This window comes from Ambystoma mexicanum, chromosome 5q (assembly GCF_040938575.1).
Source record: "Ambystoma mexicanum isolate Mex_15411 chromosome 5q, UKY_AmexF1_1, whole genome shotgun sequence".
NCBI lineage: Eukaryota > Metazoa > Chordata > Amphibia > Caudata > Ambystomatidae > Ambystoma > Ambystoma mexicanum.
Genome location: NC_090933.1, coordinates 519,681,617 through 519,707,551, shown reverse-complemented (window position 1 = coordinate 519,707,551; position 25,935 = coordinate 519,681,617). Strand labels below are relative to the sequence as shown.

Below are 25,935 nucleotides of genomic sequence, written 5' to 3'. Positions count from 1 at the left end.
GCTTGAACCCCTTCTTCACCGGGGTCCAACCCTTCCCTTTGATCCACAGCTCACCTTGTTTTCTTGGAAAGTGTGCTCTCTGTCCTGCTTTCAGCGCAGGGACGCGTTGATTGATGCGGGCTCGTTGCTGCCTAGTTACTTCACTGCCAAGAGTCCGACAGGTAAGTATAATGAGTCTTTTGAACAGTTCTCTAACTTCGTTCCTTTGCTTCCTTAGATGATGGCCGGCGTCCGGGGATGGCGACGTGCTGCTGAGATGAGTAGCGCTGAAGGTGACTGAGAGCGCGATGCGACCCTTTCATATTTGTATTGAACCGAATTCTTTTTCTGTGTCTTTTAGGTGCTGCGACGTTTACAGCGTGGATGCCGGTTATGAAGAAGAAATGCAGTGAGTAAGTGCGGTATGCGGCGCCTCTAGATGTTTCCACGCTAACCTGTAGTGTCTTTTCCCTCTTGCAGATGGATGAGAAGTTCCGGAGACAGAGTTACCCCAGAGTGGCTGGGATTCATGTAAGCGTTTGAAGCTCGTACAGTCTTTAAAAATAAGCGAAGATTTGCTGAATGCTTACTAATGCCTTTTTTCTGTTCTTTTCCCTTTTCCTTAGGAAGCGGCGTGCCGGGATGGGAATGACACCGCAGAAGATGCCCGCAGAACAGAAGGAGCGATGAATGATGGGCAGAACCGCCGCAAGGTAAGGCTGTTCCTAACGGTGTTCTTGTTCTTGCAGGAGCTGAGCGCAGAAGAAAGATGCAAGCCTACTGGAGACCGATCCGAACACGGTGAGTGTCACGCTGCAGGTGCAGAAAACACAAAGCATGTTTCTCAGCCTGGGCGTGGCTTAGTTAGTCTCTGGGTATCCTAGGTGTCTCTGGGCTGAACCACACCCAAAAGACTAGACTGCACATGCAGTTCAGGGAACCGAAATATGTGGGGGCATCCATCTTGTCCCCATCAATGCACTACAAGTCCAAGCCCCAATGTTATCCTATGGGAGTGAGTGAGTCTGGTGCCACAAGCGCTAAGTCTGATTCCAAGTGGGTCTTTGGAGGGATGGAGAGGCCCTTGAGGGCCATGTAGGTGATCATGGCCTGGCTCTAGCCTGACATCTTGGAGGGCTGGGGACATGAGGGGCAGGAATCATGACAGACTCCTGGCTTGGGTTTAGTTGATTTCCCTTCCTTCCCCACCTTGGGCCATTAACTCTTTTCTTCCCTTCACTTGGGCCATTGATAACAGGATTGGATTTAGGGAAAATGAGACCTGGATTAGAGTGACGGAAATCAAGGTAGCAAACAACCCAGCATTTCATGAAGAATTCACATTCTGTATCACTCCCAATATTACCATCAACAACATCACGTACCAAAGTCCAAAACACGGTGGTAAGACATTCTAGTATTAGCAATCCTGTGACTTGGTTTTAAACGTTGTGGAAACCAGCAAACCCACCTATCAAAAACTGTGCAAGTGTGTAGTGGACAGACCCTGATGAATGTCCTAATTGTTTGATAGGGACAGAAACATGTTGTGCTGACTTTGGATGTACACAAATTGGGCCATCGTAGATTTTGTCTTTTGTCCTATTGTGGGTGAATATAAATTTGGGTTCTGTGAGGTTTTATGCATTTTGTGTAACACATTTTATATCAACAATTTTGGAATAAAGTCAAATGTTCATTTTACGAGTATGCTACTAGATACATTTTATCAGGCTTTAGCATTTTAGAAGATTGGGTCACCAGTATTTTTGCTAAATGTTTAATTTCTCTTCTTCATGCATGTGTATATTGCTGCTTCCCAGACGTTAGAGAAAAGGCTTCCCCATTATAGGGAAAGATTCTGGGTTTCTTCAACCAATTTCTAATATTGTGTATTCGTCCAAGAACACCATGGATGTTTGTCTTCGAACAAGGAAATGCAAAATCATGATTTCCACATTGTAGTTAATTCGGGAATGACCTTGCCGAAGGAAACAGAACGGCAGCAAAGCATTTAGAGATGCATCAGTATATTTCAATAGCCATTCATGACTGATCAGTTATTAACTAACATGGAAGGTCTGTCATTTGTTTAAATAAGCAACTTCAGATTATGACATGTACAACCCCCCATTATAAAAGAAACATGTCATCATCTGCTTCTTACAATTGAATGTGCACGTTTGCTTTTTTCTCTTTGCATGGTCATATTTCAACATGACAGATGTCTTTTCTCGTGTTTCTTTAATGTAAGAATCATTTTACGCTGAGTGTGTTAGAATTTACAAAGCCGTGCTATGCGTGAGCTTGTAAATGTGTTTCTATTAGAGTGTGTAATGAAGCCTTTACAAAATACACTTCTTGTGTTTAACAAATCTACGTTCTCTGTTTTGAACTGTTGCTCTCCCAGTTACTGTATTTTCAGTCACGCAAGAGAATAACAGATTAGTTGCTATCAGTGCTCGTGTTGTCAGAGCATGAAGCAATGTGTTGTCAAAATGTTTTGAAACATTAGAAAATTAACCCTTTCTGAAGTTTCGCTCTATGTGCTTTTCGCACAGAAAATAAATGAAGTTTGAATGCACATCGCTCATGGCTTTTATCAGTACCAAGAATATGTAGTCGCCTTGGATTGAGAGCTGTTAAAATCACAGCTATCCTTTATGCAGTATATGACACCATGGTGGGATCCAATACAAATCTCGCAATTACGCACCTCAGGGCAGGCAAGAGCCCTTTCCATAACCTATATCCATAGTCTAAGCAGTCCACTATAAGATAAAAAGTGGTGCATTAAGCAGAAGTAGACACACAAACACACACACAGACCCTGGATGGCCTAATAATAATGTATGGGTTTACTGTTTACATATATGTAGATGGATATAAAGTGGTGGTTTAGACTATGTATTTCTATTATTACATTGTTATGAACTGTAGCTGATTAAAACAGAACTGAAGAAATAGGTATCCAGTCAATTTATCGGAAACATTACAGAGCGGTACATTTCACTGTGGACTATAACACCGAAAAATAATTAAAACATTAAATAAATATATAAAGGGTAGTGGGGTAAGGGGTTAAAATGACTCAGGGTGCGGTGGCGTTATAAGGGTGGAAAATCAGGTGGTTTGGGGGAGACCCCCCCAAATTAAATTAAAAAAAAAATTCTGTGTTTTTCAGTGTTTTGACCACTATTAAATGTACCACTCTGTAACTCTGTAATGTCTGTGGTAAAATCACATATAACCAAGATACACAGATATTCCTGAAGTAACAAGACAACTGATATATCTTACTTTGTGTCTAAACTATGTTTTACACTCTTCGATGTGAAATCTTGGGGTGGAGATTGATGTGGAGAAGATATGACCTCAGAAAGGGACAGTGGTGACGAGAGGGTTATTTATAGAAATTGAAAATGCTGTGCAATTCAACATTACTTATCCTCCCCAGTTCTTGGTCGAGAATGTTTTTGTAGAATCAAAACTCATCTATTGCAAAACTGTCAATTTTGGCATTGGTTAGAGATAGCCAGGTTAAAGAAAGAGATCGATGCGACCACTCGTTTGATCTTAAAAAAATAAACAAGTTAGAACATCCTCTTCTGCCAATCATGTACTGCACTGGCAGCCGATGGGGGAGCACTTAAGGTCCAAGGCCATGGTAATACCATATAGAACTTTCTCTCAAATGGTCCTCGTTCTTGATAGATAATTTCTAACAGACCTTCAAGGATCCTCTGGTCCCCTTGTTAAGTGCATTTTGTTGTTCCATTTATTTAAATTATTTTGATGATCACAAATACAAAGAAAACGGTATTCCTCTATGTGCATTCATATGAAATATTGTTATGCTAAAAACGTATTCACACACAACATCCATACGCCACCTAATCGCTAGTATCAAGAATGATCAGGACATTCTGAATATATACATATACACACACACGCACGCACACACGCACGAAAAATTAACATTAAAATGTTTAAATATACATATAAGCAAAAAGTTACAAAAATGTAAGACAATATTAGAACATGTTCACAAATATCAATCCAAATGTCCAAAGGTCCTTCCGTAATTATGTAGTACATTGAGCACTAAATCTGCCTCAGACGGGAGTATTTGAATTGCCCTAATCGATGGGTGAGGCCAGATTCCCACTGAAACTATGAAAGAGAAAACGTTAGAAGGCATTGTTTGGCGATATACCAAAATCACCACAAAAGGCCTTGGCACTGGGGGGGAAAACCCATGGCAGTTAAAAGAAGCCTTGGATTTTGTTAAACACAAATCACGCCTTTAACCCACAGATGAATGCAGTTGTCAAAATCCCTAACAAACCATGGATAATGCAAATAAGCATATTCCAACTCTGCCACACCAATCACATAACCATTGGTTTGGTCTAGTTTTCAGTCGCCCTCCCAATAAAATGTAAAAACTGCAAAAACACGAGTGTCAATCAGCCAGGTTTATCATAAATCCAAGAAAACAGGTTGGAGCCTGGAATGCAACAAGATGCATACAGGATTCCCAACTAAATTTCGTTACCCGCACATCAAAGATCCCTGCCCGCATTATAAGGACCAGGGCCTTTGGGGCAAGTGTCACGGGCACTTAATGACCTGTGCTGGGGAGGTCCTGCAGCATTGGCTTTTCATTACTTCACAGAGCCGGATTATTGTCATCTCATTCAGTGCACAACATAGCGGATACTCTGCATCTCTTCCCCCTACTGGTTGCACGGTATACTGTGGCATGCCTGTGTGTGGCAGAGGGGCTGGTGCTAGTCCTGGGAAGAAAAGCCCCACACTCAGGGTAGCAGAGAAGAAACAAGGACATCTGCTGCAGCGGCCTCGGACACCCAGAAGCACATTTGGAGGTGTTGGGAGTGGGGATCGGGTGGAGGAAACCTGCAGCTAGAGTGGCCATCAGCCAGTTGTCAGAGGTGAGTCCAAAAATACCATACTACTAAGTTCGACCAGATGGGGCTGAGAGGGCAGGAAAAAGTCGAAGGAATCAGAACAGATCCCACCACAGCTACGGCCAGGAGAAGATAGCCTAAGAGGAACTTTCAAAAGGTAAGACAGTCTAAATCGCTTCTTTGGAAGCACTACATAAGGACGCACAGCATACGGAGCCCAGGTTTCAGGGCCTTTGCTCAATAATGGCAACAGTGGAAGCAAAAGTGCAGGTGGTGTAATCTGTGGTGATCTCGTCAGCCAAACTCGAAAAGCTCTCGAAACAGCAAGACAGACAGAATGGCTGGAACGATCATCAGGATGGAGAATAAAGTGTATTTTCTATGCTGGGTCTACCCCTGATTGAGGTTCTACTCATACATGGGGGTATGCTTAGACAATCTCTATACAAACGAGTTGGTCCCCCCTTCCCTTTACACTTGTGTCGCTCTAGATCCACAGACCTAGATTCTGTGCAGCAGCACCCTCCAAATCACCTAATCCAAAATGTAGCTTTCATGTGACGTATTCATCACAGCTGTAATAATTCAAAAAATATATACACATCAATTTTTCAAATTAAAAAATGCTTTGTATTTTCTCAAGTGCAGTGAGGGTTAGTAGCCAATTGTGAATATATCAACCACCACAGTGCATCTTCCTGGATCCCAGCTGGGACCGATCCAATGTTCTTGATATGCATCTAACACAAGGGGTTTAAACCATTCGTATGCCATTATGATGTCTTGATTGGCCCCTCGTTTTGGCCAACCCCCTGTGGTGTTGGTGCACGTGGAGGTGCGAGTCACTTTTCTTAGGTCAATAAATGTCATACATGCAAATTATGTGAAATTATGATGTTAACACTGTTTTGGCCTTATATTTTAGGGTACATGAACAAACTGCGCGGCCCCCCTGTTTTACCACAGCCTTCATTCGGACTTCGGAAGCTCTGGCTACAAAAAACTCCCTTATGGATCTAGAGCAACACTAGTTTATAGGGGTCCTAAGTGAAGTAGTCGTTTTGAAAAAAAAACGACTACAAAAAAAAAATATATTGATTTACAAAGACGCGTCGTGACCACATGGAGCGGTCTTTCTAAAACAAACTGTTACGCCCCTGCCGCACACGAGTGCGCACAGGGGCCGACGGGCACTCCAGGACCCGGAAGCAGCATCGAGGGTGAGGAGGGTACATTTATGTGTGTTTGTGTGTGTGTTAGGTGTTTGTGTTGGATTGGGGGAGTCTTGGGTGGCAGGGGCCGAATGAGGAGGGGGGGTGGAAATGTGGTTTTTCGCATGTTAATAGGTCACCTAAAATCAGGCAAAAGAAATCGGTCAATTAGTAAGGCCATCTATACAAAAAATTGGGGGACCTACTCGTTTGGATAGATTGTTGTTGGAGAATAAGGTGGACACAATGGATAATAAATTGAGGGCCTCTAACATAAGAATATTAGGTATCCCAGTCCTAGAGCGGACACTGCAGCCCTGCTATAAATCATTCAAAACTTTACTGAGAAAAAATCTTGAAATGGGACTGAATTATAAATCATTTGAATTGCTGTGAGCATTTCATCTGCCTTCCAAGGGGAGACAGGAGGATAGGGGGACAGTACTTGTATTAGGTGATCCATTTCAGAAGGAGGGTGTTCTGGGAGCATAAGCTCTAAAGACTTAACTTTAACACGGAGACCATGGTTTGTTGTTGCTTTCTTATCTTTATATAAAGACCTTACAAATGAGGTGGAACATGCATGCAGGGCATCAGGAGATCCTCATTGGATTTCCAAATCCAGTCATGGGTCCAAATGGAGGGTTACTCTGAAATATTTGTGCGGGGGTACACAGGGCACAGAGCTTTGTAGAGCAGGTTAAGATGCGAGTGTTACACGAGGGGCTTTGTAACGGGGTTCATGAATATGCAGGGGCAAGACATCTGTTGAAAGATGCCAAGCTAGATTTATGCAGGCAGAAGAATGGCAACACTACAGGGGGTGGAAGGGTGGGTTCTTACTCCGATTTAGGTTGTCCTGTTAAAATCTTCAATACAGTTTGCAAATTTGAGGGGGTTCGAGCTTTATATCCTTTTACACCTCATTCACTGAAGCGTTAACGCTTGAAACTAGGTACTGCGTACACAAACAAAATAGCTGCGAGACTTTCTCTGAATGAAGTTGAAAAACAGAGGCCTGCACGTAAAACAATAGTCTTCTTCAATGATGCAATTGTAAAATGATCAGCTAACAGTACCAATAAAGAGATACACATTTTCAAAAGTCAGAAAAAAGCACAAAACATAATTGTTGCACTGAAATCACAGCAACATTCCTGGGGAAGCAGACAATCAAACTCGAGATCTTTTGTGTATCCTGTATTAGGCCCACGATGGCAACGACCTGATGTAAATACAAAATACAGAGTTTAGGGCCTCATTACAAGTAAAGGTGTGGGGAAAAATGGCTCAACTGCTCTACCACGACTTTGGTGGTTAGGCAGAGGAAAACCCTCAAGCAAAATGCTGGAGGCAATTCCGCCACCTTACTGCAAAAAAATGGCCAAATCAGCGGAATTACTGGCGGCAATTCTGCTGAAAACCCCATGGAGTCCTATAAATGGGGTCTAACACCGTCATACCACCACTTGTAATCCAGCAGTAATTCCGCTGGACCAAGTGGCAGTACCAGTAATTCCATTTGGTGGTATTCCAGAGGATTTACCCCCAGAATACCGCCAAGCCTGTAGCCCCTACCAAATCCGCCATCAGGCCAAATACAATTATTGCAAGAGCGACACAGAAAATGGGTGCAAGGCTGAGCCTACCCTTCAGAGCAACGCCCAGACTCCCAGCTTTCAAGGACCTAAAGACAACTGTGTTTCAAGAGTCGTTCTCCAGCTGACCTGACTGAACTGGGCTCATAGCACCTCCGTGACAAGCGACCAATGCCCATATACACACAGAATCCAAAAACATACTTCCGGTCTCAAGGGACTGGACCTTAACACAGAAAATGTGTGTGGATAAGACCTTACCTCTTCCACTTACAAAGAAAGTACCTGTCGGCAGACCTATTCATTATGAAGTACCCCAAAAAGTGCCATGCTGGGAGTGCCTGACACATTTATATTTCAACGTTTAAAGTGCTGACCTGGCTGGAGAGCTGCAGAGAGCTGTACAGCAGTGCATGGGCTGGCATTTAACAGTATTGCAGTACTGTGGGTTATGGTCTGTGCGTCAGTCTGTACATCCATTGGGATTAGTCCTTCTGTCAGATGTTGTTTAAAAAGCTACTTTTGAGATATTTTAAAACATTAAAATACGTACATGATGATCAAATATACATACCACGATTACATCGCTTCCGTTTTGGCTCTTCTTATTCTTCAAATAAGGTTAAAGAAGGGCCAAAGGGGAAGTGATGTCATAGTGATAGGCATATATGCCCATCATGTATGTATTTCAATGTTTTAAATTATCTCAAAAGTTGCATTCGACTTAATCATCTTAAATGCAATTTCCCCACTTCTAAAATGTCAGTACACTAAAATGCAGTCCTAGTTTATTGTCAAAATCTCGGTCCTAAAGGCTCCCAAGTGTTGGCAAGGCTGTATAGTGCCCTAGACGTGGTTCTAGCTCTCTCTGCCAGTCTTCTAGTCTCTGATGGTGTCCCATGGCGCTCACCTTCGCTACTCTTCTCCTCAGAGGGATGGTCGTGCTTCAGGGAGGGCAGGGCTAATTTTGGAAGGAGCCTTGGAGGAGTCTGCAACCTCAAATGCAAAGGTCTGTTGTCGTCATCTGACAGATCACTGCTACTGGAGCTCCACACAATGTCTTCCTTACAACTCTCAGCAGGCGGCGTACCTGTCCAAAAAGCAAGAGTCAATCAAATAATGAAAAAAAAACACAACATAATAAAACACTCCCTTCCCTTGCACCAACGGTGATGGGTTAAACTAGTAGACGAAGGCAACAGCCGACAAGTTTATGAAAACAAACATTATTCGTTCTGCCCGGGCAACACAAATTATAACTTTTATAAAGAAATGCTAAGAGGAGTATCACAACTGCTGACATGTGAAAGTATCAACTAAAAAAGAGCGGATACCTACTAAACACTTTCTGAATTTCCTTTAAAAAGATTATTTATTTATTTATTCGTATTTTTAAAGCGCACAATCAGCCCAAGGGCATTGTGGCGCTGTTACATAAAAAACTTTGATCTGGTTACAGAGGAAGGCATAAATGGTTACAAGGCAATTTGTTTTGCAAAAGCATATTTGGATACATGGCATTAAGTACATACATCATTATGGAACAATTGAGGGTCATGAAGGGATGGGGCACTGATAGACTATGTGAATAGTGTGGTTTTGAGGGATTTACGAAAGGAGTACAGAGAGGGTTCGGCTCAGAGAGTTGGGGAGGGCCTTCCAGAGCTTAGGTGCTATGTGTGGGAAGCTAATGCCGCCAGCTTTGGCTCTTCTTATAGTGGGAACTTGGGAGTTGGTTGGCATGGTGGCTTCTTTTGGGACGGAGGGAAGAATTCTTGGTTATGGTTTCTGATCAGTAGGGAGGTGCCGTGTGATTGATGCATGTGTGTGTGAGTATTTTGAAATTGATTCTTTCCTTGACTGGGAGCCAATGTCCATTTCTTCGGGTCTGTGATACATGGTCAAATTTGTGAATGTGCAATGCAGCGCGGAGTGCATTGTTTTGCACTATTTGGAGCCTGTTTAAGTTTTTGGTTGACGTGCCTGTGAGGGACCGGAGGGGGGGTCTGTACTTCCGCTCTCTATTTGGTAGAGAAGAGGCACAGAGGACCCCTGCCAAGATTCTCAATACTGGTACGTGGTCGAGCAATCAAGGACTAGCTTCTCGAGAAGGTGATGCGGACGGATTCTTAAGTACAGTGTAGTCCCCAAGCACCCACAAAAGAATGTCCGCACACTATCGGTTAAAACACAGTCTTTATATAATTAATATTCAAGGTTATTTACAATATCACGATAACGCACTTTGTACTCGGTTATCTATAATGGCAAATATACACAGTTCTACGTGGTACCACAATTACTATTAGATCTCTTTAAAGTGCATCAACTGTACAGTTAAATGGCACACAAACCAGTTTTTAACGGAAACCTACAATAGAGGTAAGAGGAAAGCATTTGATAAGGACAATTGGCAGAAGTACTGGTCACTACCGGTAAACACAGTTCTGTGTGGAGATCCCCCCCACCTGGGCAACCTGTAGAATAAAGATACAAGCCCAGTCCATATATTGTTCACAAGAGACTTCCCAATAGTTCTGCAACCCTAAAGTACCTGGCGTTGTAGCGTTCCTAGTCGGGGAATCGACGTCCCTTCTCGAGTGCCCTCCCTTTAACGTCCGACGGAGAACAGGGTGAGCTATGACGGTGAAGTGGCAGCTACGTTCCTAGCGGTGCTCGTTGACGGGAAAGCGTAAACGTCCTGCAAGGAAGAGGCGTGCGGGGCACCTCGATGTCGATAGTTCTAGACCGCAAAGAGTTTGAAGAACTGTGGCCCGGCAAGGGCGTTGAGTCGTCGGCGTCTCTGTGGTCTTTGGGTGGCTGGAAAACCACCGGCGGATGCTCCTCGGTGCGTCGACGGTCAGGCCTTCTCCAGCAGGATACAGCGGCAACAATGCGGACGAGAGCATCCTTGGATTCGAAAGTTCTTAGGCAAACGGGAGCACGTCGGCTCCGGTCGGCAACGGCGGTCGTTGACAGTGGCGGACAGCAGTCTGGGCGCTTCTCCTTGGGAATCCGCAGCAGTCCCCGTCTCGGGTCGGTAGCCTGTCGAAGGTCTGTCTACCAGAGAGCTTTGGCAAAGATCAGCTAGTGCACGATGGTCCCTCGTAGCTCGGGAAGAGGGCGCCTTACCAGGTCCTCTCTGGGTCAGTCCTTGGAGACACAGCAGCTTTCAGATTGTGAAGGAGAGCAAAAGCAATTCTTCTCGTCCAGCAGGGCTTCAAAGTCAAGCTTCAGTTTTACTCAAGTTACTCGTCGTAGTGGACTTGAGCTTCTGAACACGATTCCTAGCAGTGAGAGGTCCCCAGATATACTGTTGATCTCCCATTCATTCCGCTGGGTCATAACTCAAGCATCCAATCATGGCGTAGGGCATTCATGCAGGCAGGCAGCCAATCAGGCACACATAGTGCATTCAGGCCATTCATTTCTCTCCAGACACTCACAACAAGTTATGTGTATTGGGACAAGTACCCAGCCATTCAACACTCCACACTGCATTCATACCAGTTTCGGGGAGGGCTGTCTCAGTCATTGGGTCAAACACCAGATACTAGACGCCCACAACACAGAACGCGTATTCGTCACACACTCCATTCACCCAGGTCCCACCCACAGGCGTACCCACAACATACGGTCGTTGGGAAGGCTCCAGCCAGTCTGGTCAGCACTTCCCCACACTACCAAATATGGAACTTCCATATAACAGCCAGTCAGGGGGAAGGGACAGAGTCAGGGCTTCACAGGACTTCGGGAAGATCAAGATAACAGGTGATGGAAGGCAAGAGACCACGGGGGCCATCTTGTCTCCATCAGGAATCTACCGATTCCAATGACAGGGTCTGGGCATCCCAAAATGGAGGACGCTCGGGGCACCAGTCAATTCAGCACGGAACTGCCACCAGCCCGTACCCTGCTCTGTGGGCCACACACAGGTGCCCAAAAACATACACTAGGGGCACCGGGTTGTACCCCCACCCACGGGTGCCATAAGGGTATCCCATGGGTCTGTTCACCAAAACCAAAGGAGAGAGCTGCACCGCCAGGAGTCCCACATGAACTCCTGTGCAGAAAACACGACAGAACACACGATAAAAGGCAGTAAAGGACAAGGACACAGAGGCCCTGTCCCTCCGATGCATTTCCAGCATCACAGTGCCAGCTAAGAGGGCGTTGCAGTAGTCCAGTCTGGCCCCCATGGTGGCTCTGGCGATGGAGAGGCAGTTAGGTGCGGTAAGGTAAGGTAAGGTTTTATGGCATAGATGAGTTTGGTGGTCAATGCGGATGCGGAGGAGATGGCGCTGACTTGTCTTGTCATGTAGAGTGTGGCCTCTAGGTAGACTCCTAAAGTCTTCACGGCAGTGGAGACAGGTATGTTAGTGCTGTCAATGGTCATGTGTGAATAATCTTGGCTAAGCTTGGTTAGAGTTTCACTAGGGGCTAAGATGATGATCTCAGTTTTGTCGCCGTTAAGGCAAAGACCATTGATCGCGTTCCAAGTTTGGATAGTGGTGTAAATGTTGAGGAGAGCTTTAGTGTCTTGGTCATAGTCTCCGGTGAGGGGGAGGAGTACTTGTGTGTCGTCGGCATAGTTTGTGTAAGCTATGCCGAGAGAGTCCAGTAAGTCAAAGAGGGGTTTGGTGAAAAGGTTATAGAGGGTCGGCGCGGTGCATGACCCTTGTCGGACTCCACAGCTGATGGTGGTTGGGGGAGCATTGGCCTGGTCAGAGTACACTTTCATGGCCCTACCTTCTAGAAATGAGGTGATCCATGTGGTCGCTTTGTGAGAGAAGTGAGCTGCATTGAACAGGTGAGAGGTGAGGATGCCATGGTCCACGAGGGCAAATGCTGCGGACAGATCGAGCAGTAGCAGGTCAGCAGGTTTGCCTGTGTCCATTATTTTGGTGATTTGATTCTTTAAATCTAGAAGGGCAGTTTCGGTCCCATGGCCTTTGCAGAAACCCGGTTGTCTTTTGCCTAAAATGGCATAGGTTTCCAGGTAATGTTGGATTTGGTTATGGGAGGCTTTATCTAAGATTTTGAAGAGGAAGGGGACGGTGGTGATGGGGCGATAATTATTAGGGGAGGTGGGATCAAGGGAGGTTTTTTTTTTTTTTTTAAGGAGTGGGCGAACCCAGGCTTCTTTTAAAAGCATAATAAAACAGATTTTAAGCAGATAAAACATCATGCTTAAATATAACCGGACATATGGTCTAATGCTTTGCTAAGTCTGGCAGCAACCTCATGTCTCAGTTTAAGTAGACTGTGCAGATGAATGGTTGCTCGTGTGCTTGAGAGGTGAGTCATCTATGCTGGGGGTATCATGTGTCAAGGGTGATGGTCTGCAATATTACGCCGTCAACCAGAACAGTGGCATTGATTAGAAAAAATTGCAGCAATACAAAAAAACGACAAATGTGTACAATTTTTGGCGTTTATGCACTGTTAAAACAGAAGTAGATTGCTACCAAACTTACAAAATGGCGTTGCTAATGTCTTCCTTGTACCTACTGATTGCGATCAGCATCTTACAGAGAGTGTTCCTGCAGTCAAATGATGTGAGGGCATTGGGACCACTGCTGTTGTGGGCGCTGGATTTCAGAAACGGACATTGATTTGTACATCAGACTAATTAAAACGAATGACCACTGGGTAAAATACTGAATGTTGCATCGTTTTAGCAACATGTCAGACATTTTGCTGGCCAATGGAGCATGACAAAAACGCTATAAGCCAGATGGTGTTATGACCAGGAATGTGCGCTTCTGCAGGTATGTTTTGTAGTCAGCATAGGCAGCACATTAATAGATTGGGGGCCGGCCAACACTATATGCTCTCCTGACTGATATTTTCACCAAGAAAACAACTAAATGAACTCAAACCACAACGGGTTCATTTCAAACTTTTAACATCCTATTACAATCAGTCACATAAAATTAAATGAGAAAAGAAATTAGAAATGAGGGGCAAAAAGAACAATAGCAAGCAGTCATGATCATCTGCGTTCTCTCATTAACTGTGAGTTAATGGCTACTTCATTTAGGAGGTTCCAACTCTTTACATTTAAAAGAAATCATTTCTACAAATGTTATGAGTGCACAAATCAGTCTAACATTTGCCCCCCTCGCCTACCATCATTCTTCTGCATCTGTTCCAAATTTCTCACTCATACATTAATACAGATGTAAAGTCCTCAAAGATCTCCATTCCGGACAGAACAGTATCGGGTGATTTAGGGTTTCCGGATGAGTATTACATAGTCTGCACCTATAGTCTCCCACTTCGCCTCCATATCTGAGAATGAACATCTTGCACACAAAGGTCATCATTCTGAATCTTAGGTATAGATCCCTATACCTAGCGCTCGGGAACCTTCTCAGATATTGCAGAGTTACATTGGGCAGAGCAAAGAGTCTCTTGGATAGCGTATGCAGTTTAGAGCTAGATCTTTTTAACTCGGTTTCCCTCCAGTCATCACCCCTTAAGATCTTTTTTTACATATGAGGGATTTATACAGAGAATATCAACCGATACACCCAACCTTAACAGTATTTCATTGCAACGTGAGAGCCACTTCTTCAAAGGCTAGTCATGCATTCCTGCCTCTGTTACCATTATTACCCTACACTGTGGAGGGCAGTTGGGTACATTCAACTTCCTCAAGAGCAGCAGGGATTTCCAGACCATCCTTACGTGTAAAGACAGCAAGCTAACCTTGTGTCTTATTATTGCCATTGAAACGGCATTCGGGAGAGGCAAAACCCTCCTCCAAAACCATCCCTCGGTTACTTCCCATGTTCCCATGGAAGACCAAGACAGGCCTCTGCAGCATAAGTAAGGGCAGGTGTAACCTTCTAGTTATAGAAATGTAGGACCGGAAAAAGCAAGTACTTACCATACTTTCTCTCAATCAAAATTCCCTGAGCAGTTAGATGTTTAATTTTACCCCTCAGGCACTCTGTCCATGGTGAATCACTGGAATTTACCATAACGCCAAGATATTTTATGGAGCAAACAGGCCGGATCCGATTACCATGTAATACCAAACTAGGCATTTTCCTTTTCCCGCCCTTTGGTTTTCGAGGATCAATATTTCAGATTTAGCTGCATTGATCTTTAGGCCGTTTTGATTTACGCATGATTGCAGATTGTCCCGTTTCCTTTGTAGGCTGATCAGTGTCGGGTCTAGCATGACCAAACCGTCGGCGTATAGGAGCCACCCCACGGTGATTCCATAGATTTTTGGTGAATACCCTGAACAACGATCCATAACATCTTTTAAATCAGCAATGAACGTGTTAAATGGGACAGTCGCAGAGACATCCTTGTTTTAAGCCCATGAACGTGGGAATCCTCCTAGTTACATGTCCCATTTGATCAAGCCTAATCTGCATCAAGGTTCCCGTGTAAAAATCCTTAAATGCCAGAAGTAGGCCCTGTGAGCAGCCTCGTGTTGCTAATTTGTTCCATAGGGCCTTCCGATGAATACTATCAAAAGCGTGCTCACGGCAAGTATAGTTTACAATCGGCCTTTAGTGCTCTCATCTTCATGAGGCTAATCAAAAGGAGATTTAAATTACAGGCCACTTCCTTAACAAAACCAGTTTGTCGGCAGTCAAAACAATCCGGTTCCTCCACCCACTCATTTAGGCATCTCAATAAAAGTGCTTTGAATATTTTACCCAGCACATCTAGAAGGGCGATGGGCCAGTAGTTTTTAGGGTCCGACCTAACGCCCTTCTTAAATATTGGGACCACCACTGCTGATTTCAAGGAAGCCGGGACTTTCCCCCTCTGCATAATCCTCTGGAACAAGGCCATACAAATGTCTGCCCATGCCTCCGGGGCTGCTTTTAGCATTTCATTCATCAGGCCATCCAGCCCTGGGGCTCGCGAACTGCTAACTCTCTTTATCAACAATAGGATTTCCTCCTTATCCAGATGAATAGCCCATTGTTTTCTTCTTTGGTTCGGGGTGGTTATCCCCGTTTGATCATGTAGGGCAAATAGGCTCCCTAAGTAGGAAACCCAACCATCTTTTGGTATAGGGTACGACTGAAGTGGGCAGGTGGCGGTCTCCCTACCATTTAAGAGCTGCCACAAGTTTCTAGTGTTATGCACGTTCAGAGCTTGTAGCATAGCTTCCGCGTCTCTTGGATACATCATCGATTTATGGGATGCTACCCGGTTTTTATATCCGTTTCCTTTTTCAAATGGATTCCCCTCTGATGACTGATGGTAACTCCCAGAATTTTCTGAGATCTTTATGGAGGAGTCTTTCCTGGGCTACAACCTCCTTATCATAGGTATATTTAGGTTTAAACCATGGCCTGTTTCCCTTAGTTTGATGTTCTCCGACGATCATACTCCACCACCTCTTCGTCCTGGTATTGCAATGCGAGGAGATCGGTCTGTTGTGGAACTTCGTGGGGTCTAATGCGCAATCTGTTCCTCCCCCTTCCACCGACAATCTTTGCTTCCACAGTTTGCCTTTTTTCGCTCCCAAGAAAAACCAAGACAATACTATCAGATCCTGATCGCTATATGTGATGGGGGAAACCCACAGGGATGTAACCCAGGAGAGTACATTACAAGAAACGAAAAAGTAATCCAGAGTTGCGCTAGATTTCCCACTGCGTCAAGTTGCAGCACCCATCATGTCACCCCTCACCTAGCCATTCAACATATGAATACCCCTGGTCTCTGTTTCCTCTAGAAAGTCTTGGAATCTTGCTCTCTTACCCTCAGTGCCTTCCACAGGGCCCATTTCGTTCCCCTGCCCCAGCTTCAAACAATCTATATTTAGATCACCACAGATTATCAGCAGTGACTCCGTAGTTACGGCGCACATTTTATCAATCCGTATCATCACTGTATCCATAAAGCTGTTTGTTTCCCAAGTATCAGGGTTCCAATTTAAATTGAAAAGAACCAAACAACTCTCACCACTGTGAGTATGCTCCTCAAGTTTTATAATTAGGATCTGAATATAAGGGTTAGGATTAATAACTTATATTACCTGCAAGTTTAAACTATTAATATTGTCAAGAGCCCGAGCAGGGCCTACCATACCTGTCCTTTTTTGGCTTTATTTAAATACAGGGAAAAGCCGTCTAGAACTGGGGTCTCCAGTAGGCAAGTTTCTTGCAGGCATATTATATCTAACCCAACAACAACAGTATCCATACTGTGAAAACGGTGGGCAAAGCCCTTGATATTCCAAGAGCCAACGTCTAACCTGTGGGACCCTGCCCCTTACCCCCTCCCCCATCTCACTGGCTCTATTCTTTACCCAGGGTGACCAGTGCCTTTGTCAACCAGCCCCAGGATTGCACACCCTCTAAGATGGACTTCTCACACCTTTCTTGACAGACCACTCTCTTATTTTCATTCTGATCATTTGCCCCACTTATTGAATTTTGACCATTCAGAGGGGCAACCGTTTCCCAAGGTGTCTTCTTAGGGGATTGAGCCTGAGAGGATCTATCTTTTTCTTTCATACCACCTCCTGTGTTACTACTCATCACAGGCTTCCCTCGTTTTGAAGCCGACTCCACACCCCCTTTCAGACATTTTTCTTAATAGCTTCTTGCGCTCCCTTAAATTGAAACCCAGAGAACGAAGCTCATTGCTGGCATCCAAGAGCAATGAAACCAAAGAAGCTGGTTTCAATCCCAAGACTTTACACCCTCAGTCAAGGTTCCAACCTTTACTTTTTCTGTACTAGAGCACAGGACTATCAGAACAAGCATCACAGTAGTCCCTTTTTAAATTGCACTAGCCCACCACAGGCATGGATAAAATATCTCTGATGGAAGAAAGGTAACTCCAGAAGTGTTTTCATGAAGCAGGGTTTGAAACAGCCAGAAGATGGAAACCATATAGCTCCTCCTAGGCTGGCCTGGTTAGCGTCACACCAGCCTCTACCAGGAGCTACTTTTGACTCACCAGGCCAAATGGTACCATACAGACATGCCTATGTGGCATTACCTGTGGGTGTTTGAGAATATGTTTAAGGGAGCTTTAGGACACTATTATCAGGACTTTGGACCATAATGGATCCTATATGTCATGTTATGGAGCATGTGTACTGCAACCATCACCACCGGAGTGGTCTTACATCGCCTAAAGCTTGTGCGAAAATTAGGCCTTTTGTGACCCTGTTAGGGTGTTATCGGATCTCGAACTGCGTTTGGAAAAAAAAGGAGTTAGAAAAAGAAAAATAGAAGAATGACAAACAAGTTGAAGAGAGTAAGGGAAAGGCACAATAAGAAGCAGGTTCATGGAGGCGGAAGGGGGGTGTGGTTGTCTATTGAATGGGCGGTGCTGGGTGGGTGATGTCAGTGGAAAGTGCAAGAGTTATAATGGACAAAGGGTATAGTGTGCATTTGCAAATCACTGTGTACAAGCTCCTCGTTCGCCAGAGGTAGCTCCTGCTTACTGGGTGATGTCAAAAATGAACTCTCTTAGCCAAGGCGTTTCATCATTTACAAGGACTTTGGAGAGCACAGGGGCTCGTCCAGTTGCAGCTTAAAATAAACTATGCCCCCTAACTGACAGTTTCCGTCCTTTCCCACAAACTGCTCCACGCCTCACAATGTTACTGGGGTTCATGTCATACAAGACTCGTCAATAGGCGTGCAATTAGTGCCGATGTGGATCAATCGATCTTTTAACATTACCAGGAAAATTAAGTACAATGGAGAGTAAACGATATTTTTGGTGAATATTCCCATAATAGCCATTTGATAGAACCATTAAATGCTTCCTAGATAATTGCACAGGCATTTGTCTTGCATCTGGAATTAAGTTTAGAGTCGGCCTGGCATCTACCAGTCACAGCACTGCAGAACTGCTGTAACCCCTTAAATACTGAGGACGAGTATGCTGTCCAAGTGACCAATGCTTGAAGTGCAAACCAAGGATCGGCATCCACCCACCCTCAACACAGGCGTGTGCCGCTTACTATGGGCACATGGGGACTTGGCATAAACCAACACTTTCCAATTCTGGGTCGACAGGTTGGAATGAGATGGTACGTTTAGGTAGTGAGAGCAAAGAAAAAAAGAGTAAGGAGCGTTTATTGAAACGAACTCCTTTTTGTAGCTCTTCAGATCCACGCCTACAATATCTCTGAAGCTTCATTCATCCGAAGCTGATTGATCAGGGCAGGGGGGCAGAGTCATGGGAGGGGGGCAGAGTCATGGGAGGGGGGCAGAGTCATGGGAGGGGGGCAGAGTCATGGGAGGGTAGTAGCAGAGTCATGGGAGGGTAGCAGCAGAGTCATGGGAGGGTAGCAGCAGAGTCATGGGAGGGGGGCAAGGTCATGGGAGGGGGGCAGAGTCATGGGAGGGGGGCAGAGTCATGGGAGGGTAGCAGCAGAGTCATGGGAGGGTAGCAGCAGAGTCATGGGAGGGTAGCAGCAGAGTCATGGGAGGGTAGCTGAGCCATGGGAGGGTAGTGGAGTCATAGCAGGACGTGGCAGCCTTGTGATTTTGAACACCTCACCCCCCACACCTCTTCCGGATATTAATCCAATGCCTGGAGTTTCAAATACTTTATTGTAAGAAGTAATTACACGAACGTACACAGCGCATCACAGATTTTGGAACTGTACAACTTAGTATTATTGGATTCCACAATATTCAATGTATTGACCTTGGAAGTGTGGAAAACTAACGACGGAACTCAAACACAGACCCTTCTGGTTGCGCAACGCCACGCGGTTGCCCATGTCGCCTGAATAGCTGGGTTATTAAGTTGCTGTGGCTTTGGCAACAGAGAAAGAACTCATTGCCAGAGAAGAAGGTAATATGAACATTTGTTCGTGGTTTTTATAGTGCCCCTTCACTAGGGGCAGGGACCACGACTCGCCTTTATGGCTGGCAAGTAGCAATTGTTACATTGGAAAATGTTTGCAAGCTTGAAAAATTGATAAATTGCCATTGGTGGTTAAAGTTTTCGCTTCCAGAAGTGGACGGGTTCGGGATGGGCACGCATGTGCCACATTAGCCTGCGTGCCAGCTCTGATACTGCGGGCAACTGCAGAAAGCATTGAGCTTCGGCTCAGAGGTGCACTGTAACCCCATCCCTGCCACCCAAAAACGAACGCACGGCAACAGCACACAGAGAACACGGTGTCCTCCAAACCGGAGGAGTAGAAGTAGGCCAGAAAAGACGGAGCCCAGTTTCAGCAGAAGCAAGGTGGACATTGTGAACGCAGACCAGGGCGAGGAGTGTAGCTCACTGGCAGCAGGGAGACCATGCACGCGAGCCAGCAATGCCCTAGAAAAGGGCTAGTTAGGAGTAGAAGGTGGTAGTGGAGCCGGAGGGTGGTGCCTGGACGGGGAATGGACTGGGTGGCAGAAGCACTTAATTGACTTCTACATCTCACTTATTGTTGGCACTAATCAGTCTAGATGCTTAACTTAATCAGTAGGGAATGCACTGCACAGATCTAAATACATAGAGAAAGCCCCATCCTCCTATTTGGAAAAGCCACGCTGCGAGGAGGCCGGGAGAAACAGAGCACCCTGCTGCCTCACTGAGCTGCTTTCTTGCTGTTTAACATTTCCAAAGACCATGGGAACCAAGATTCCAGTGGCAGAGGATGTGGGCACAGTCTTCCACTGCACCATGTCAAATTGTCTGCCTGTGACTTAACAAGTAAAGTGACGCTGATGGCACTAGTTAGTTGCTAGCTCTTGCTACGTTTATGACTCGCGATAGCGCGATGGGCTGTTTGTTACTCCGTGAACGCGAGCAGTCTGGTAATGGAGATGCCTGGGCGATGCACACTGCGATCTGAGAAAACAAACTTACCGTCAAGGGAAGGATTGCGTTGAACGTGTCCCCTGATCAATCGATGATGCTGCTATTATATGTTATAGGTGGACATTAACACTTCGCTCCTTTTGCTATTAAAGGCAGAGCCTCATACTTTGTGTGCCATACAGTTGCCTGACAATGGTACAATAGGAAAGCCACATTTTTTTCTCTCACATCCCGGGTTATAGATTTCCCTGCTGCCTCTAATGTGGTATTGTACCACATTTATTCTGGCTGTAACTTAAAGACTGCAAGAATTTAAAAATGGCTCTTTATTTGTTATGTATATAGCGCCTTTCCCCAAAGCGTGTACACAGAATATATTTTTTTATTTTTTATTTTCATTTAGTTTGTACAAACATTTGAAAAAGGAATTTTCTGTTACTTAAAACACATACAAAACACTACATCTTTCTTCTTTACATGACCTCTTCTCTAGCCTTATTTCGGTCAGCTCCTTAAAAGACTATCTTGTGGAGATTTCGAAGGTGGTCCTTTGCTCTTCAATCTGGCTCTCGTCTGCCAATTTGTTCTCTTCACTTATCTCTGTATAGGCCTCTGTTTTCGAGACCACTGGACTCGAATCTAAGGAGTTCTGTATTAGCTCTAGAAATTTTATCAACGCAATCCACACGGAGTTATTTTCTGTCAGGTGCAGTAGTTTCCACCATTCCTCTGCTGAAAGCGTCCGATAGTTTGTCATCACCTTTCCCAGGCAGAATTCGCGTTGGTCATTTAGTTCAAAACAATTTAGGATGAGATGTTTTAAGTTTTCTTCTTCCTTCCCACACAATCGGCATAAGACATTGCCCCTCGGAATGACACGCCAATTTCTCAGAATTTCTTTTGTTTCTAAGATGTTCAGCCGGAACTTCAGATAACGTCTTCTAAGGCGTTTACATGGAGATAGAACCAGATATTTCTGGGGTGTGTTCCGTTTTTTTGCTTCTTCTGGTTGATTTAGCATGGATTTTTGTAAAGCTCTTTTTTCCCCGATTTCAATCCAGTCTAGATCCAGCAATTTTCTCTTCACATACTCTGGATTATTCCATAGTGTAAGCTCGTCTGTCCCCAGTTGTTTAAGGATCTGACTACATTGATATTTCCAGTCTCTTAGGGCCGATATTCTTTTTCCTGTCTCGTTTCCCATCAGGATTTTGAAAGGTGGTAGATTCGCTTCTTCATATGTTTTTCGAAAGAGCAATAACTTATTCCACATTATCCTTGAGTTCAGGGTGGAGATTCCTACTTCATATAGGACACACACAGTCGGCGTGCTTTGAGGTATTTGGAGAATTTTCTTCCAAAAGAATCCTTCGCACCTAGACCATATCCTGTGGTCACAGCTGAACATGTTCTCTGCCCCATAAATTAGGATTGGTGTAATTTTATTTTTGTAAAATGTTCTCACTGGCTCATATGTGAATTTCCCAAATTTCTTCTGCAATACACGTCCTTGTGAAGTTAGTTGTCTGCAGCTGTTTAATATTTTTTTCACCATCGGCTCGTCATTTATACTAGAGTTGATCATTGTACCCAAGTACCTGGTGTATTGTACTTTGGATAGTTTCTTTGTTCCCACAAACCAGATTGATCTATGCTTGTGGCCTTTCTTGCCTCTTTTGTTTTCCAGGACCATAATTTCAGATTTGGCAATGTTTATTTCTAGCCCAAGTTCGTCTGTGTAGATCTCTAAAGCTGACAATTTTCTCTGGAGACCGATTGGCGTACGGTCTAAAATCACCATATCGTCTGCGTATAGGATGTGGTGCAGCTGGAAACCATTGATGGTTGGTGGAAATGAAATCACATTTGCCAGGGCACTTCCAACCTCTGAAATGTAGAAGTTGAACAGGGTCGCCCCTAACGGGCAGCCCTGTTTGACACCTCTCTCTGTGGTTATTGATTTGGACAGATTTCCATCGCTGTCCAACCTTACTTGAATACAGGTGTCTGAGTAGAGTTCTTTAATAGCCGCAATTAAACTTCTGTGACAGCCCCTCTCCTTTAGTTTACGCCACAAGATTTCTCTGTTTACACCATCGAACGCATTTGCCATGTCGATGAAAGCCAGATATATTTTTTGACCTGTTCGTATGGCGTCTATTTTTAATAGATTTAATATTAGGAGATTTGTGCTGCAGCCCACTCCTTTCACAAACCCGGACTGACGCTCGTCATAGATCTTTTCTTGATTAATCCATTTTGTGAGTTGGTTGAGGAGTTGGGTTGCAAACACCTTGCCTATAACATCGAGAAGGGCTATGGGTCGATAATTTGCCAGCTCGGATCGTATTCCCTTCTTGAATATTGGGACAATTATTCCCAACTTCCAAGTTGTAGGTATCTTTCCTTCCCTTATTATTGCTTGGAACAAAATATTGCAGAAGTCTGCACATTCCTCGATATTTTCTTTAAGATCTGCATTCGACAGGCCGTCGGGTCCGGCGGCTCTCGACGCACTGCTCTTTAGAATTGAGGTTTTGATGTCCGCTCTGTCTATTTTCAAATCCCAGGGTACTTTCTTTTGAATCTCTGGTATTTTTAGGTCTTTCCTTCTTTTAAATAAATTTTTGTAATGACATTCCCATGTTCTTTCCGTCACCATATTAGTTATTATCGCCTTTTCTGAGTTGCTTGAGTCATTCATTACTGCCCAAAATCCCTTCGAATTCCTTTGATTTAGGGTCTTCATGATTGTTTCAGCCTCTCTTTGATCCATCTTTGCTCTGTGTATTTTGCACCAATTATTATATTGGTTTCTTGCTTTTTTTGACAGACATTGGTTCAGTTTGCCCTTATTAGCGGCAATCGCCCTTAGAGTTTTTCTCAGTTCTCTCTTTTTTTCCGCCACCTCCGGATCATACTTATGTTTGTAAAAGTTTTGATTCCTTAGCGAGGTCTTATTCTTGGTTCTGTATGTTTCAATGAGCTGTTGATACTCCAATGCTTCAATTGTCCCGTGTTCTTGAGATCGTAGCAGTTGATCCGAGACTACTTTTATATCTGTTTTCATTATCCTTAATCTGTTTCTCCCTGGTACCACTGATATGCCACATCTCCACTGCTCCCTTTCTTCCCCTTTACACCACTTCCACTCCATTGATATAATATTGTGGTCACTTTGCGTGTTTTTATTGACTCTGAAAGAGACCATTGCCTGTAGAATATTCTCAGATGCAAAGATGTAATCTACAATGGACTGCTGACTTCCTCTTTTCCAGGTCGGCTTTGCCGGTATGTCCCCTCTTGTTATTCTATTCAACATAGAAAGGTTTCTGCTTGCCATTTCTTCTAGCCAGTGTTCATTTTTAAGAGTCTCGCAGCTAGTCCTCGCTATTTTTTGTGGGTCTACTTCGATTAATTTCATGTTGAAATCTCCACATAGTATGATTGGGGCCTTTAAGTCTTCCATTCTAATTGCGTCTAAGGCTTCAATAATGTCATTTTCAAGCTTGTGGTCGGACTTGGGGGTTGGGTTCCAGTATATATTTAGTATGTACAGTTGATTCACCAGCCGCCCTGTGGACTCTGTTTGTACTAAGCAGACCTTCTGAAGGAAAGGTGACAAATTACATGCTTCCTTAATTCTTAGTCCACATGATCTTTTAATTAATGTCATTTGGCCTGACATGGGCCGACCTTTTTTTTGTTTTATGGCTGGGTTTAATGCAATTTCAAACCCGTCCACACATGGGAAATTGGTCACCCATGTCTCTTGGAGGCATATTATATCTGCCTTTCTTATCAATTCCGATGGAGTTCCTAAAAGGTGTACAAATCCTCTTGTATTCCACGAGGCTATCCTCATTTGCCCTATTTCAGCATGACATTAACTCGTCGTTGTTGTATTCAGTGTTTTGGCTAGCCAAGACCAATTTTTCGTTTCATCTTCAGCGGCTTTAAGATCTAATCTTTTGCACTCCCAACACCTAGATTTTCACAATTATCCACTGTTATTTTAATTTTCTTGATTTTTATCTCTTCGGGAAGACATGCTAATTCAGATTCGCTTTCGTCTTCTATTGAGTTGATTTTGAGTTCAGGTATCGGTGAGGTTTTCCCTTTTGTTTTAGGAGCCTTCATTTCTTTTGTTTATTCACCTTCACAGTCTCCAAGTGAGTTGTCAACCTCATATTTGATACCCAGCTTCCAGGAGCTGCCTCTCGCTCATCATGATCAAATCGACATCTTTTTTGTCATCTATATGTAAAAGTACATATTTCTGGGTCATATCAGCAATGATTTCTACACGTGCGATCCGATTGCTCTTTATTGCTCTCAATGACGGTATTTTTTGGAATATCTGTAGGATGGTGTATCTGTTTAGTGGGGTATAATTTTTTTTGCTATCGATTTTTTCTACAAGTAGTCTATATTGATGATTTCTTCCTACGACTTTCTTGACAACATTCATGTTAGGTTTTTGTGACTTGGCGGGCGGTTCTACACTCCCCCTAACTGCTCCTTCACCTTGTGTTGCTTTTTTTGTATTCTCTTTAGGAAGCTCACCAACAAGCTTGGAGCTCTCCTGATCATCACTTGTGGAATCTTGAGGATCTTCCCTAGATTTGTGGTTGGATTTCGATTTCATCATACTTTTCATCCTTTTCTCTTCCAGGGTTGAGAAGATTGGCGTAGGGTCCGCCATTTTCTCATTTATCTTCGGTCTGGGCATGATTTTTTTTTGGTGTTTCAGGCCAGGTAATCACTCTTTTGCTTGTCAATATCTTTCCTTTTTATTTTTCATTTCCCAATGTTGATGGCTTAGGCGTCACCGTTTTGGCCTCACGGCCGCCGAATTCGGAATTCTTAGCTGGTTCTTTTGTGCTCGCCACCTTATTGGTCTATTTATTTTCCTCAGCCTCAGGTGAGCTGTAGGTTGACATGTTCAACAGTTCATCCTCATCGCCTTCTATATCTTCAAAGTCCACCTCTATAATGCTCTCACTCTGAAGCATGTTATCCCCACTTTGGATTTCGGTTTGTGCTTTATCTTCCACGATTCGCACTTCTTCAATCTTTTTTTGCTCCTTTAGTGTCGGTGGCTCCGTGTTGTTCACTGTTATATTTAGGGCTTTGATGTTTCGAAAAAAGTTTGCTGAGCTCCGTGAGTTCTTATTCTTTTGGGCTTGTTGATTCTTCGTTTTCTTTTTACAAACATTTGTTTTGGATTTGTCGATTTTAGATTTCGGCTCTTTGCACGCCCCCAGATGAGCTTTCGGATGTTCAAATATATCAAACCACTCACCCTCCTTCCTTTTAGCTGAGTCATCTCCGAAATTGCTACATGTAGGCTTTTTATTGTTGTCATTGGATTTTGACGTTTCGGGTGGATTGATGGGTGGGAGGCCTTGTTCTTTAGTTGCGACTTGTTCGCTTTGGGTT

General features: G+C 44.1%; 1 protein-coding gene across 2 annotated transcripts in view; it reads right to left on the bottom strand.

Moving 5' to 3' along the window:
• SPIDR (scaffold protein involved in DNA repair) overlaps positions 1-25,935 on the bottom strand; it is a 3,076,965-nt gene that overhangs the window by 2,731,568 nt on the left and 319,462 nt on the right. Inside the window, exon 4 of one of the 2 annotated variants that reach the window (XM_069621022.1) lies at positions 8,630-8,809. The exons of the other annotated variant lie outside the window; for it this stretch is intronic. Within the exon in view, the coding sequence (XP_069477123.1) occupies positions 8,630-8,809 (180 nt within the window). The remainder of the gene's footprint in view (positions 1-8,629; positions 8,810-25,935) is intronic. 2 annotated transcript variants of the gene reach the window in all.